General features: G+C 37.6%; 1 protein-coding gene across 3 annotated transcripts in view; it reads left to right on the top strand.

The window, feature by feature from the left end:
* The window catches only part of LOC108710540 (cGMP-specific 3',5'-cyclic phosphodiesterase-like), a 94,396-nt gene extending 81,591 nt beyond the window's left edge, over positions 1 to 12,805 (top strand). For all 3 annotated transcript variants that reach the window (XM_041590492.1, XM_041590488.1, XM_041590484.1), the window contains exons 17-21: positions 2,186 to 2,263; positions 3,732 to 3,795; positions 6,106 to 6,180; positions 8,955 to 9,038; positions 10,512 to 12,805. In XM_041590492.1, the coding sequence (XP_041446426.1) occupies positions 2,186 to 2,263; positions 3,732 to 3,795; positions 6,106 to 6,180; positions 8,955 to 9,038; positions 10,512 to 10,661 (451 nt within the window). In that variant the 3' untranslated portion in view covers positions 10,662 to 12,805. The remainder of the gene's footprint in view (positions 1 to 2,185; positions 2,264 to 3,731; positions 3,796 to 6,105; positions 6,181 to 8,954; positions 9,039 to 10,511) is intronic.
* Positions 12,806 to 16,621: the final 3,816 nt, after the last annotated feature.

The following is a 16,621-nucleotide window of genomic DNA, read 5'->3' as shown; positions in this document are numbered from 1 at the left end:
AAAATAAGCATAGGTTGTGCGATTTAAGAGCTTTTATAGGAAAACTATGGCTACTATGTGTATTTTGAAACATTCACAAATATATAAATGAAAGTGACTTGGCAGAGTGTTTCTTGTGCACTGCTGACTTTACGAGCTCTCACACCCTGCTGTGCTGTAAAGTAGCCATAGGAAAAAAAGGGTAGGAGCAAGCAGCTGTTCCCAAGCACAAGGAGTGAAGAACCCAAGCGGAAGTTTGCCTTTCTACAGTACATGCAATGTCAAATAATATAAGGCTTCATTAATTTGCTGCCCATTTTCCTAGCTATGTTTTAGTATAAAAATCTTTTACAGTGTGTGTCCAGTATTTTTCTCTTAAAAAATGTATGGCCTAATGGGAGGAATGAGTAAAACCCATCAATAATTCACACTGGTGCATAGCTAGGAGATGGGTTGATGATATCTACAGGCTGTGTGACTCATCACTTTTGTGATATTTTTGGCAGCACTTAGCTGAAAATATAAGTGGAAATATTTGCTACTTTTTTTTACACTGTTACAAAAACTATAATTTTTCTCCCCGGGGTCACATTGCTCTTATCCTACTTACCTGGACTCCGTGTACTTCTTTGCACTTCATAATATTCATTTTAAGAAAGAGTTCGGCCCAGAAACAACTTTTTAAGAGGCAGTTGGACAATGCTGTTATAAATTAATAATTAAATAATTTTTACTTTCACAGTCAAGTACACACTGGGCCTGTAAGCATATAATATATAGAGCTATAAATCATACCTCCAAACTGTCCCTTTTTTTCTGCAGGACAGTCTTGATTTTGACAGCTCAGCCCACAGTCATGGGTTTCTTACTGAAATGTCCCGACTTTCTCTTTGATCTCCTTCACTGACTTGAGAAAAAGTTTCTGAAACTTAATTAAACTAAGAGGCTTTCTTGCAGAGAGCCCAGACTACTCAGCAGCTGCACTTACTTTTGTAACTATTTAAGATAAGCAAGTCTCTTGGAAGAACTGAGACAAGCAGCTTAAAGGGCAATTCACCTTCATTAGCAAAAACATTGCACATAAAACATTGCACTAAAAGTCCTAGAAATGTGTTCAAACTTGAACCTGCCAAATTTTGTAAAATGGATATTGTAATTAAGGGGTGTGGCCATAAAATGGGTGTGGTCAAAAAATGTTCAGTTATAATCAGTGCTCAGTAATGCACTCATGAGACTAATTTGTATTATAATAAAAAAAATAGTGTGTCCCATGAAATATAAGTATAATTGAAGTAACCTAGGAGATTCCAAAATCTGTATATGAAGTGATATGGTTATGGAACTCCTTGGTGATTTTTCGTAACTGTATATTTTACAACAGTACATTTTCTCCTATAGAGCTCTGGAATCCCATTGTCCAGAAAGTTCCAAATTATGGAAAGGCCTTTTCCCTTAGACCCCATTTTAAGCAAATCATTATAATTTCCTTGTCTTTAAGTACCATGAACCCATATTGGTTGCAAATCAATCCTGTTGGGATTATTTTATGTTTAAATGCTTTTTAGCAGACTTAAAGTATGGTGATCCAAATTACAAAAAGATCCCTTATCCGAAACAAACTTGAAAATATACATTTAATTTTTCAGTTGGGGTTTTTATTTTCACATAAAAACATCTTAAAATGTGAAGCATCCTAGAGGTTCCATAGATTTTGGTATCCTACAAACACATTTAAATTATTACGTTAAAATTGTATTTTGACATGTATATTTTAAAGTTTTTTTCCTTTTCATAGTTCTTTCAAACCTACTGCTATTCTGGATAGAAGAAGCAAACAAAGGAGAAGGGTGTATAGATTAAATGTAAGAAGAGGATAGAACATTTAGATCACAATTGCAATATCATTTAGTTCTCTTTAACTAGTATAGTTTAGCTTAAACAGTGGTGCAGTTAAAGGGTAGGAGAGGTGCCAGTATCCCTAGTATTCTATTGCGGACTTGAAAAGCTACAGACCGTAGCCATAAATTCAGAACACTATAATGTAGCAAAGCTCTTGTGTGCTGGGCTGAATATGAAACTTGTGGGAAAACATATGTGTTCAATAAATTGTTGTGTGAGTCTATTTATATACAGTCAGTTAATGTGACCATTAAAGTTTATTTATATGCTTTATCCACATGTGAATAATGCCAACTTTTTTTTTAAGGAGAAGAAGTGATTTCTTTGAATTAGTGAACAAGAAAAAATTTAAATGGGACGACACTTCACAAAAAGAATTGTTTTTGTAAGTACAGACACTTTTGAGCATGTTTACATGAAACAAATGCGGTGTTGCTGTATTTAAAACATGACCACGTTAACTGCACAGTGCAGTGTAAAGGTGGCCATATACAGGGAGGTTTGGTGATGTTGCCAAATGAGTGGATCTCTCCCCGATATGCCCACATTGAGGTGGGCAATATCGGACTGATCCTAGGGCCCAACGATCAGATCGGAATGGATGCCATACGGGCGGTCAGATCGGATCAGAATGGAGGCCGCATCACTGAACAGATGCGGCCGCGATCAAACTAGATTTTTTACCCTGCCTGATCAACATCTGGCCGACTTTCGGACAGATATCGATTGCGGATGCCCGTCGGATGGCCCCACACACGGGCCAATAAGCTGCCGACTCGTCTGTCGGCAGCTTTTTATTGGTCCGTGTATGGGGGCCTTAAGAATGCTGTGAAACTCTACCATTGTTTATATAAATGAGCTGCTGTATAGCAATGGGGGCAGCCAAAGGAGAAAAGTCTCAGCTTACACAGCAGATAAGCTCTGTACAACATAAGGGTGTTATCTGTTATCTACTATCCACTATTACCAGTGCAGGGCAACAGTACATGATATTTTCATTACTTTAAACACTGCAATTTTTTGGTGTTACTGTTCCTTTAAGAGTAACATCAGCAGTATTTTTTAAAAAAAATACTGGGGCAGAATACATCTAAAATTAAATCAGTTTTCAATCAATATTGCAGTGTTCCATATATATATCGAACACTGCAAATTTTACTCTTATGTATATTGTAAATAGATTTTTTTCTGCCCCAGTAAATCTGGGGATATTCAGAACATTGAGTACAACAGAACTGTTGGTGCCTAAGGGTGTGAGGAACAGACTTACCCAAGGTCACAAGGAGCTGACAAGGCCACAGCTATTTCTATGCAACTATATTATTCAGCAGCACACATCTGTGCAACAGATATATATAAGAGCCAGTTATGGTATTTACTGCATTGATTACAGTTACCATTTCTAGCCATATTGTTTATAGATTTGGGAGAATATCCACAGGCTTGATAACTGATAACTTGATGCAAAAAACGGCTATGCACTAAGTGTAGATTCTGACAGGTGACTTTGGTCATTTACAACAACCCTATAAGTTTTAGCTTGAAAGGACCAAACTATATTGTAGCTAATCACCAGGCAGATTTGGTCCATCTCTAATTGGACTGCCATCACAGAGAAGTCTGTGTGTGCTGAGATCTAAACGTGAACCATAATGTGTCTTACTGGGCAAAAGTGCCTGATATTGAATCGAATCTGAGCTTCAGCATGCAGTATTTCCAGTACATTAGATATTGCAGTGTATCATGCTTACTTTTGCTTTTTTGTTTTGTGCCAAATACAGAGCAATTTCCAGTACATTAGACATTGCAGTGTATCATGCTTACAGTTGCTTCTTTGTTTTGTTTGTGTACAGAGCAATGCTGATGACGGCTTGTGATCTATCTGCAATAACAAAGCCTTGGCCAGTTCAGCAACGGGTCTGTATATAAAAACACTAATCCATACATCTCAATGCTGTATCAACACTTTTTTGTAATTAATGATATTTATAGGATGCCATGCCCACATTTGGAACCTTGCAACTTATACTTAACACACACTTGCTGTTATTCAAAGCAGTTTGACTCCAAATTCTTTTCTGGTAGGTAGGATATTCTGTCACTGCAGTCAAATCATGGAGAACCATAAGGATCAAATCATCCCTGCTCATTGGCAGGCACTTCCTTTTCCTTTGAATCAGTCTTGGCAACAAGATACAATTCAGACACTTATGTTTTACTATAAAGCCTAATCTTTGTCAAGTTGATACAGGGGGAGTTAGGCAAAGCCTCCAGCAGGCCAGCTGCTAATCAGTTCCATGGATCAATCACTATAGGTTATGTCTTCCAATTTTAGGTCTGTCCCTTTTGTGGGGTAAAAAAATATCTAGATAAATATTATCTATATTATCTAGTCTCCTATTGCTTTTTCCACCTGTGTTCTCCATAAATTGCAGTGAAGTTTTTCTGTCCTATAACCTATGCATACCATATTCTTTCCTTAATTTAGAATGGAAAGGGGCTTTACAAATTACGTTTTGCCAAGGGGTAAAATGTCTGTGTTATGGAAATGTATTTTAAGAACCCCCTTGAGTAAGGAGGAGGAGACCAATAAACTGGGCTGAGGGTATAACCATAGATGAATGTGCAGTTATAATTTACCCCCCCCCCAAGTGTACCCAATGGGTCAATGGAATTGTGGCGATGATTTGCCACCACCACTCATGTGACACCTTTAGCACAGTTGCCAGTAGTTGGCTGTTAGTGTTGATTTGGACCATTACCTCCTATCACCCTGAACACAGGGTATGGGTGCTGGGGTTCTGAGGCCCCAATCCAATTTTGAGCAGTTGCCTCACTGACCCCAGTGTTTTATGTATAACCTTTATATACTTTCATATACTTAGGGGCACATGTTTTAAACCTCAAATTTATCTAGTTGAGGTGGTTAAGGGGAAAACTCACATTTTTAGAGACTATTATACCCCAAAGCTGCTGAAAATACTCCATCTCAAACCTGTTAAAGTCATGTAGAAGTCAATGCCAGATGTCCCTGAAGTTATTTCTTTATATTGTGATCTGCGCTTGATAATCTGATAAAGTTTGGGGTTTTGTCTGATAATCCGATAAAGTTGAGTTTTTTCAGCTAAAATTCAATAAAGGTGAGTTTTTTGAGAGTCAATCGCACGATACTAATTGACGCCTGGTGTTGTTTCAGTGTTTTTTTGCTCTGAGTTTTTCATGAAAATGTATTGATAAATGAGCTCAATTCATGTTAGGAAGTTTGATCAACTTTGCTTTAATAAAAAAAAATTTGATTCATTTGAGTTTTAGTAAATAACCCCCATAATACTTTATAACATACTGAAGATTTCAAGGGAGAATTTGAGAAATGTGTGCAAGATTTGCTGGTAAGAATACTATTGCACTGATTTTGTTCCATTTTATTGTAGCTTTGTAGAACTAAAACAACCTTATAAATAGATAAAATCATATATATATATATATATATATATAGATATAGATATAGATATAGATATAGATATAAATATAGATATAGATATATGTAGCAGTCCTTGGGCTTCTGCATAATCTGCAGCACAGTGATCTCCATTTACTTTCTTCTGCATGGTGACACAGCACATGATAGCATTCAGTCTATCTAGAAGCAGCTCCTCATAAAGAAAAATAAGATCCATGTGGAGATTGGCTCCATGCATAGCTGTTACTAAAATGCGCTGTCAGTGTGAAATCAAAGATATTTACTTGGATACCTGCATATGACTTTGGCTTTGTTTTACTTTATTAAATAGCCTACAAAACTGCAGAACGCCACAACAAACTGACCTGTGATCTTTAGGCAATGACAACCTTAACATACTGTGACACTACAAATCCCAGCATCCCCCTGACAGCTGAAATGTAATTAAGTCTCAAATAGTAAGGGCCTTTCTTAATTTTTTATTTACCCCAAACCCTGAGAGAGAAAAACAGGCAAGGGCTCATGAGATTGTCTGCAACTTGTAAAATGTGATTATAGAAACCTTAACAACCTGAATTGGATCAAGAACCTGATCCTTTGACAGAATGACATTTCAGTGTATAATGGAGTTTCTCGTCTAGACTGTGTGTTTATGTAAGTGGCGTCACTGGAGAGAGAGAGAGAGAGAGAGAGAGAGAGAATGATGTGATCAGTAATCAAGCTAATCTTACAATAGATGGAAAGAATGTTCCTTTTTTGCATTGCAGATAGCTGAACTTGTAGCCGCAGAATTTTATGACCAAGGGGATAAAGAAAGGAGGGAACTTAATATCGAACCAATAGTAAGTATTAAACCTAGTGCAGAATATTTTTATTATTATTCAAGGTGCTTGGGTCATAAAACAAAGATCCACACAGGTGTAAATTATAACTTGTAATACTTTTTATACAATGTGGGGTGAGGGTGTAGAGTTAAAAAGCATCAGCCTTTTTGCAACCTCTTTGCCCACCTGGCCCCAGTGTATAATGAGGCTGTAGCTGCCCCGCTGTGCTGAAACAAATATTAATGTGCTACGCCAGTGGTCCCCAACCAGTAGCTCGAGAGAAACATGTTGCTCACCAACCCCCAAACAGAGTCTCCTGTAGGCTGCCAGTCCATACAGAGACTATCAAATAGCCAATCACAGCCATTATTTGACATGCCCGTGGAATTTTTCATGCTTGTGTTGCTCTCCAACTCTTTTTACATTTAAATGTGGATCACAAATAAAAAAAGGTTGGGAACCCCTGTGCTACGCCATGAGAATGCAGGCTCATAGTGTACGTGGACTGCACTAGTACTAAGCATATGTCACCAGTTTTGATACTTTCTCCTCTTCCGTATGAATATGGTACATCCACCTTACTATATGAGATATGTGCATCATTCCCCAAATAAAAATATGGGCACAAATATTAGTCATTGCCTGTCTTTATCACCATTGTATGCAGGGCCTCAGAGGGTGAAAAACCACATCTGCTAGACTCTTGCCAGACAATACAAGACAAAATGGTGCACATTTGCTAGAATACACAAGATCCCATACTTGAGAATTGTCTAATTAAATAGTATGATAATATTATTATTATAAAACACCAATCTATTCCACAGCATGGTACAATAAATGCATGTATACATTACAAGTAGAAAAACATACAATAATTGCCAATAACCAAAACAAGAGGTAAAGATGGAAAGGACTTACAGTCTAATGAAGAAGAGTGTATTATAGGTCTTTGAGTTATCAATACAAGAAGATTTCCATCAAGCTGACCACTGATGAACATTGTAATGGACCCATTGCTTTACTGGTGAAAAGATGTGTCAGGAGACTTTGTTTAGTAATCATACATCATGTATAGTGCTTCCCCTTTTAATGGAATGACCATATTAATGCTTGTCGCATTATTAATGCTTGTCTCTCATTAAGAACCCATGCATAAATAAAGGAAGACAAGGGAATCTTCTCATCACACCTCCATCAGCATTGTTATCATTATAAAAATTGCCAATGAGCTGACACATATCAGCAAACAGATGGCACTAACTAAAACAGCTTATTTCTCTATACATGAACCAATTCGACCAATAGATGGCACTAGCTTGATACAATTCGTAACAGTAATGGTATTGAACTGAATTGCACTCAATTTTTTATTGATTTTTGTAAGCTTCCTTAATCTAAAAATCGTAGTTACAAATTGTAGTAACGAACACTACATGGAGTGGGAGCTGCCATTTCAAGTTTCCTGCAAATGATTATTTGATATATTAAAAAATGGTCTGCTCTGAACTATAACTCCCTAGTACAGCAGTTTTGTCACATTAAAAAAAAAGGCAAATGTATTCAAACACTGTTTAGTATTTAGTAAGTTATAAATATCGACCTGCTAGTAATCCTTTAGAATTCCCCAGTTTGAATTGGAATAAATCTGTCCCTTATTGAGGCCCGTTGCAGGAACATTCAGCAGGCTTTAAAGCAGGAAGCCAGATGTGTACATATATATTTGCAATAAGCTCCTGAAACATTTACACCTACATTTGTGCTTTTAGCAGCTCTTTTCTATAAAGCAAAACGGCTTTGTAGGTTCCGTTTCCTTTGAAGCAACGTTTGCCCAATTCAACTGCATTAACGGAGACAATCTCCCCAGTCTGAATTAGTATTTATTTTCAGAAAATCTGAGGCAATTTCTTTCCCCCAGTTTTGTTTGTGAAAATCTGACTCCTAATCCCCAGTATCCCCCTGAGTTTAGGGTGTACTGACCATCAAATGCGTTTGGGAAATCGAAGCCAAATGGGTCTAATTTCTTTGACAGATCTGGTGTTATGTTTTAATTCTGTTGTGGAGAGAGGAGACTTTACTAAATATTCTTGTACACCTAATAACTGTCAACCGGTTTATTTTATTTGGCAGTTAGAGGGCACAAGGAATGCACAAATATTAGTGTATTTGGTTTGCACACTAACGTACCAATTGCTGGGATTTTGCAGCCTAATGAAAAGACTACTGCTGTGGTTTCCAAACTGCTCTTCGGGGACCATTGGTCATGCCAGATATTAGCAAGTACCCAGTGCACTTGCGCAGTGCTTATTGCTCCTCAGTTGCTTATGAAAATAATGTTGGCTTGTTACCTCAGTAAATTGGTTTGGCTCCGAGCTCCGTACACACAAGTTATAAATACACTGGGCAATATTTATTGCATGTTATTATACCACAAGATGTGTTTTACCGCTTGAAGACATCTCACAGTATATTTCCTGAGCTGAAATGGACGAATATGGGAACAGAGGATGTTTTTCATATATATATATATATATATATATATATATATATATATATATATATATATATATATATATATATATATATATATATATATATATATAGTTCTTTTCAAGGAACCATTTACACACATATACACACACACACTATTCACACTGAAGTGGGGTGCTTAGATAGTTCTATATTTTCCATATGATGAGCTGCCAAACTAGATCCTGCTTAGTGTCCTTAAGTGAAGTTTGAAAGACGACATCCCCATGCACTGCCTACACTGTTTAAATGATCTCTTTCAGGACCTGATGAACAGAGAAAAGAAAGACAAAATACCCAGCATGCAGGTTGGATTTATTGACGCAGTCTGCTTAGAACTTTACGAGGTGTGCCACCTTTCTTTTTTCATACATATTCATTGTCAGTTTATTTAGCATCCTGGAATAGGAAACCGCCCTCTATATATTTATATAGCAACACTGAAAATGGATGTAGCGGAATTTAAAGGAGAATTAACCCTAAAAATGAATATGGCTAGAAATGCCATATTTTATTTACTGACTTTATTGCACCAGCAGAAAGTTTCAGCCTCTCATTAGCAGCAATGATCCAGGACTTCAAACTTGTCTCATTGGGTCACCATTTTGGAAAGTGTCTGCTCAGTGGGGAGCAGCTAAGCTTAGGGGTTGTCGCAAATTATCAAGCAGAAAATGAGGTTGGTTTGTAATATAAACTGATGCTACAGGGATGATTATTAAAGTCTGATTCTAGATGCACAGGTTTCTGTAGTAATTATCTGTATTAATTACTAATTAGCCTTATATTGTGACATTTCTATTCTATCTGTACTGTATATTGTGCGTGGGTCCCTAAGCTCAGTAAGTGACAGCAGCACAGAGCATGTGCAGTGAATCAGCAGAAAAGAAGATGGGGAGCTATTGGGGCATCTTTGGAGACACAGATCTTTACTGTAAAGGGCTGTGTTTGCCTTGGGCTGGTACAGAAGCCCAAAACATAATGTGCAACATGTCTAACCTACTTCTTTTGTTAAGCTTTACTTCTCCTTTAAATAGCTGTCTATATACATCTTGCTTTGATATATAACTTAAGGGCATTGTTCACCTTTAAGTTTACTTTTAGTATGATGTAGAGAGTGATATTCTGAGACAATTTGCAATTGGTTTTAATTTTTTAACGTTTGTGTTTTTTTGATTTATTTAGCTTTTTATTCAGCATCTCTCCAGTTTGCAATTTGGTTGCTAGGGTACAAATTTCCCTAGAACCATGCATTGATTTAAAATGAAAGACTGGAATATGAATAGGAGAGGGCCTGAATGGAAAGATGAGTGATAAAATGTAGCAATAACTATACATTTGTAGCCATACAGAGCATTTGATTTTTAGATGGGGTCGGTGACCCCCATTTTAAAGCTCAAAGAAGTCAAATAATTCAAAAACTATATAAAAAAGACTAAATTAAGGCCAACTGAAAAGTTGCTTAGAACTGACCATTCTATAACATACTAAAAGTTAACTTAAAGGTTAACCACCCCTTTAACGCCATTGCTACTGCTAATGAGGCTGGTGTATGTTTAGGCCACTGCTTTGCTACAAAAAGGAGGAAAACAGCAAAAGAAGTCAACATAAAAAATAATAATGATTGCCAACATGCCTTGGGTATTGGGTCCCATTCAAAAAGGATCCCCAACACTTCCCCAATCCCCATACATTTCCCCTAATAGAACTTGTCTCTTGTCTATGACATAAGACTCTACAGTACCTATGCAGAACCTAATGCTTGTTTTACCTATTTTCTTGCAAGACAAGTTCAGTCCTCACCGTATACATTTGTTCCATAGGCCTTGACGCAGATCTCTGAATCGTGTTACCCTTTACTTGACGGCTGTCAGAGGAATAAGCAGATGTGGCAGGTCTTAGCAGAGCAGCAGGAAAAGAACCTGGTGAACGGAGAAAAGAGTCAGTCGGAAGTGAACTGCAACATGGATTAGAAGAACAAGAGAAGCCTGTCGTTTTGTGGTACAAAATAGCGTTACACTGTCTGAAGAATTTTATATTTCGCACCAGCTGTATTTATTCCTTTCACGTAGATCGTTTCCTCTAAGGAAAATGTAAATTGTATTTCTTTATATTATTTTTAATATTGTTATTTTTTCTAAAACTGTTCATTGTCTGATTGTATGTAGCGGGGTAACACATTTCTCCTGTCAGTAGGGCTTAAACTGCTCACTTTCTAATCACGCGCACTTCATATTTTGTATTGTCCTACATGGACTAGTGCCTTAACATGTAGTCTCTCTTTTTCCAAATAGCTACAGCTAAAGTATGAAGAATTAACTGATAGTTATTTACCAATGAAAACCCCAACCCTGCAACCCACACCATAGACATTGCTAAAGCATAAGGTAAATATGTTATAAATAACCCCCAGTGGATCCAAAATGATAAAGCAACTACATACTCACGGGTAAATTATTGATATTATACACTCGTTTTTAGTGATGGGCGAATTTGCGCCGTTTCAGTTCGCCAAAAATTCTTTTTGACGCCGACACCCGTTTTTGACGCCGGTGCCCGTTTTTGACGCCGGCATCCGGATTTTTTCGGACGAATTTTCGCGGGCGTGAAGCGAATTTATTCGCTGGGGGCGACTCTCCCAAATTCGGCGCGAATAAATTCGCCCATCACTACTCGTTTTTTCATTGGGATTAAAAGTCTATGATAAAACAGTGGAACGTCTACAGCAACCTTCCAACCTGTAACCCTTTTTCATTAAAGGAAACTGTCAACTGGTTATAGCACAAATAAAACACAGCCTAAAAGGTAATATGCCTGTAGATTTTAAAGGTATAAAAATGAGTTTGTATTTAAATCAACTTTCCAATATAAAGTAATTAGGAATTATCAATGATTTTCCATTTGTATGTAAATGTAATTCATATAGAATGCAGTAGAATCTGTTTGCCCAGTTCTAGACTCTGCTTTGAAGCAATGTAGCACATACCTCCCAACTGTCCCGTTTTCAGTGGGACAGTCCCGTTTTTGAGAGCTCAACTTCACAAAGGTTTCAGGGGTTCAGCCGAATCCAAAATAGTGGATTAGGTGCTTCCCTAGTAAAGAAGCATGCAAGGCTGACTTCAGCTGCAAGTGGCAACCCTTATGCCTTAGTAATAAAAAGGGAAACATTTTCTGTTTAGAGAAAAATACAGGGAAGATGTTTCTTTCTAAAAATAGAGCAGTATATCAGAGCAGGACTCATAGGGGCAGAAGCTCAGTCTAGTTTAAACTTTATTTGAGTTTTTATGGCACCGTTTGACAAAGAGCATGTTCCTAATTTATGGCATTTGGGGTTATAAAGCCTAAATAATTAATACAGCTAACAAGATGTCAATGTGGCAGTGAGGGGGCTCTTGCAATGTCTATATCCATTGTGGTCCATCATTTTACTGGGTCTGTTCAAATTGATCAGCCAGTTGGATGTATTCCATCAAAACTCAATGTTTTGGAATCCTGCAAGAAATCTGATCAAAGTTTGGTATGAGTTTGCCCATATGTGTACTGTGACAGGCTGCTATGAAACACCTAATGATGAGAATCTGTTGACAAATGAGAGGGGCCATTGCTGCCTTAGCCAGTGATTATACAATGGCAGCCTGCAGGGGTCACTATAAACCAAATAAGTAAGCACAAAAGGGAAAAAAAAGTATTCAGGTCATATGCTTCTGTTTCCATTACATAAAAATACAGGTTTGGAATATATGCTTGGTCCTGTGATTTTCCACTGTGAAGTTTAAATGATATTTAAGGGGGTATTTACTAAAACACAACTTTTTCTCAATATTAAAAAAAAAATTGACCAAACACTCAAGCCCTAATCCCGTTAATTTACCAATAAATCTGAACCAAAAAAAAATTGAGACAAATTAAATTGTGCGACTTTTTCAAACTGATGCCCGAAAAACCAAAAATTTTTCAATTTGACACCCGACACCGCGACTTTATCGGCTTATTGAACGAAAACCAGCCTGAAACCCTCAAAGATTATGAAACCAAGAATCATTTTCAAATTGTAAAAGGGACATCTGCCATTGACATTTACATGATTTCGGTTTTAGCTGGAATATTTTTGGATTTGTCCCAGTTTTGACCCATAATAAATCCCAAAACATTGCGCTTTTTTTCCCTGCGACTTTTTCAGATTTTTTTTTGCATCAAAAAGCCCCACCTGAAAAATTAGAGGTTTAATAAATGTGCCTTTTAAACATTAAAAAAGCAAATAGGATTGTTTTTCCATTAATATTTATTTATTAAGAAAGGCATGGGTTTCTTAATGTCTGAATGCCTTTCTGCCTGGCCAAGCCTTATAAAAGCATACGGCATTGAGGTTACGTATTGGAACATGGCCCATGATCAAGAGCTGAATGTGTCCAGAAGCAGAAGGATCTCCTATCCCTGAACTCTACTCCCTAGAGTTACCATCTGACCAGTAATTTGCAAGCCTGGCTAGAAAAATGTTAATGCTATAGGGTTTTGTATAGGGGAGTGTGCTATGGCACTCCTTTCTATATATCCAGCCAGGAGGGGGCACACAACATGTTGCCACATAGCCAGAATGACACTGAGATTATACAATACACAATCAGAGATTATAGAGAACATAGAGACAGAGTAAGTAGGTTATCTCAGTGATTCTTGATTCTTGAAATGTAAGGCTGAGCTGATCCTGTATCTCCAGAAATTCCAGTTTACTAGCGAGTATCTGCTTAGTAGTGTGCTCTGCAAATTGCACATAGTTTACCAACACTCTTCATTGTTACATTTTGCATTTCCCTGGCATCAATATACGGAATTCATGCCACTGGGGAAATGCCAGCACCTTGTGATTTATTAAGTTTCATTTAGTCGCTTGTGTAGGTACAACATGCAAAGGGTAGTTTTGTGTTAGCGTTGGTGCTGCAGTTTAAGGCAGGGGAAGGGTTAAAGTAATAAGTCAGAACCTATTTAATTTGTCAAGAACATGTAAGGCAGATATATCACCTGGAAGTTATATGTGCCAATAAATTGGCAGAAATGGATTTTAAAAAAAGTACGTTAGGTAGTTTATAGTTTATCTCTGATCCACTGTTTTAGACTAAATTATAGGCATAGGGCCTTAATAGAGCAGCACAGACAACATTAGAGCCATTATTGTGGCATGTATAGTATCTACAGTCATTTTATAACGTTTTAGAACCATGGTTCTCATAAAATATGCCAATGACTTTATTCACCACAATTTGAGGACCATTCTTTGTACTTCGCTTTTCTATGTGAGCTGAGCTTGCTGCTCTTTACTTCCTTGCAATATATATTTCTTTATATATAGCTGCACACAAAAGACTTGTAGAGGATGTACATAAGTACACTGTAAATAGATTAAGATGATATTTTGGTAGATGTATTTCTTCGTTTGTGCTTTTTTTTTTTATTACTTTGAAACCGATTTGCACAGTTCTATTGTTTATTGCCACTGTATTTTTGTACTGTGGGTAGGACGTCGTATGGAGGGGGGGGAACGTTTTTTGTTTTAACATTTTACATATATATATTGTCTTACGGGAGGTTCACAAAAGAGGAATTTAAGGAACAGCTGTGGTTTTGATATATACTTGGAAATTGTATAAAAACAAGGTATTGCGGCTATGGTGGTAACATTCTGACAATATCATTTTGTTAAACAAAAATACATCAGCCTTTTATTTGTATTAATCATTATTTATGTAGCGCTGACATATGCTGTGGGGCTTTACAAAGGTTACGCGTCAGTCCCTGCCCCAGTGGAGCTTACAATTTAAGGTCCCTAGCACATTCACACAGACTAGTCAATTGTTAATCTGCCTGTCTGTTTGGAGGAAACTCACAGAGACATGGGAAGAACATATATAACGATGTTAAGTTGTTTCTAATGGTTAAGACTCTTGAATAAAGCCATGGCCTTCGTCTATTGGTTTATTTATGGTCTTATTTTACTTTTTACTAAGGGGAGCTGTATGCATACCTCCCAACTGTCCCGATTTTGACAGCTCAACCCAGATACTGTGATGTCCAGAGTTTCTCTTGGATCTCCTGCACTGAAAAGCCAGAAAAAGATACAACGTTTCTAAAAATGAATTGGCTTTTGGCAGAAAGCCAAGAATATGTGGCAGGTGCACTAAGATACATTTGTAACAAGTTAAGATAAGCAAACAAACAATTGTAACAATTTAAGATAAGCAGGTCTTTTGGGGAAACTGTGACTTTCAGCTTGAAGGGCAATTCACCTTCATTAGCACTGTAATAGCACATAAAAACCGCAGGAATGCAAAATTTAGTAAAATGAACATGGAAATTAGGGAGTGTGGTCACAAAAATGGGAGTGGTCAAAAGTGTTTGTCCCTTTTTCTGTTATCAAAATGTTGGGAGGTATGTGTTAGCCCTTTTTCAGCTAGGGTCACACTACACGGATTTCAGCCTGCAGAGAAACACAGGCCAAGAATCCCCTGCCTTGCTGCTGCTCCTCTTCTGTTGAACCACCTGCACCCGGATTTCGACACGAAATGCTAACTCTCGCGTTTTGGTGCCAAAATCCTCATCTGCCTGCACCCGAGTGGAGGTAATGATTCCGGGTGCAGGAAGCACAGCAGAAGAGCAGCAGCAGCAGGGCAGCGGATTTTTGGCCTGTGTTTCTTCTCAGGCCAAGATCCATATGGTGTGGCCCTAGCCTGTCACATGACAGATTCTATAAAGCTGTTTGAAACATGCCATTGTCTCATGCCGTCTTGCTTACAACAGTGCTCATCTTTCATTATCATACACATAGAAGAAGTAGTAAATCTGGTGTCCTTAGGTTCATATAAAGATTAATTAGTTAAAGCACACTGCCTATAGCCACTGATGGTGAATGCTTCTAACAGACGTACCTACATCTGGAGTATCCAGCATTAGATGAGAAAGAGGAGAGCACTCAAAAAGCAGATGAACTGCTGTGATCACTGTTCATTGGAGACTGTCAGACACAACATATTTCAGGCACCTTGGTGCCCTTTTACTAATCACAGCAGTTAATCTGCTTTTTGAGTGCTCTCCTCTTTCTCATTTAATGTCTTTTCCATAGATATTGCTGCAGCAAGAATATTTCCCTTGGTTTTCTCATAATCCGATCTGAGAGATACCATCAAACTTTGCCAGCATAGGTATTCTCTAAGCACAATTCAACAGAGAAACGTTAGTGTATTTGCAGTTCTCCCTATAATAAATAGGGCACTGGGCAATAGCATTGGACAGTAGAAACAAGGAATGAATTTCATGTAGTGACTGGCAGCCCACATTTGATATATGTTACCTATTTCCAGTTTGTATAATATGTTTATTTGTACCATTTTCTTGTAAATAAAGAGAAATGTAAATGAATACAGTCTATGTGTTTTTAACAGCCTAGATATATGGCATAGAAACATGTAATCTTGCCTCTGGATAGGAAGGTCTGGGACCTCCAATATCATTTTAAACCTAACTGCTATCAACATCCCATCAACTAAATGGGGAGCTGCTAAGTGAGCGTTGCATGTGAATTAAGTGTTTAGCAGGTGTTAAAAACATAAAGGCATTAAAAACTTAAAGACATTTTTAAGGAATTGCACTTGGGAGACTGTAAGTACCCAGTGTAGATATGAGTTTCAGTGGGTTTGTCTGTATCTCTCAGTGTATATCTTGTCGCATGTATGTGGACTTGGAGCAGCAGTTAATGGCAGTATTTACGTGTGAGAGATGCAGGTGGGTTTTCATCTTGGAATCTGAAATTAAAACTCTAAGGGGGAAACTTGCAGCACTGAGGGTGGCAGCAAACATGGGGGAGGAAAGGAGGCTCAACCACGGGCAGGGGCTAGTGTAGTGGGGGGTGTAAAAAGGCAGTGTAGGTTAATGAGGGAGACAG

Source organism: Xenopus laevis, chromosome 1L (assembly GCF_017654675.1).
Source record: "Xenopus laevis strain J_2021 chromosome 1L, Xenopus_laevis_v10.1, whole genome shotgun sequence".
NCBI lineage: Eukaryota > Metazoa > Chordata > Amphibia > Anura > Pipidae > Xenopus > Xenopus laevis.
This window is presented reverse-complemented; position numbering and strand designations above follow the sequence as displayed.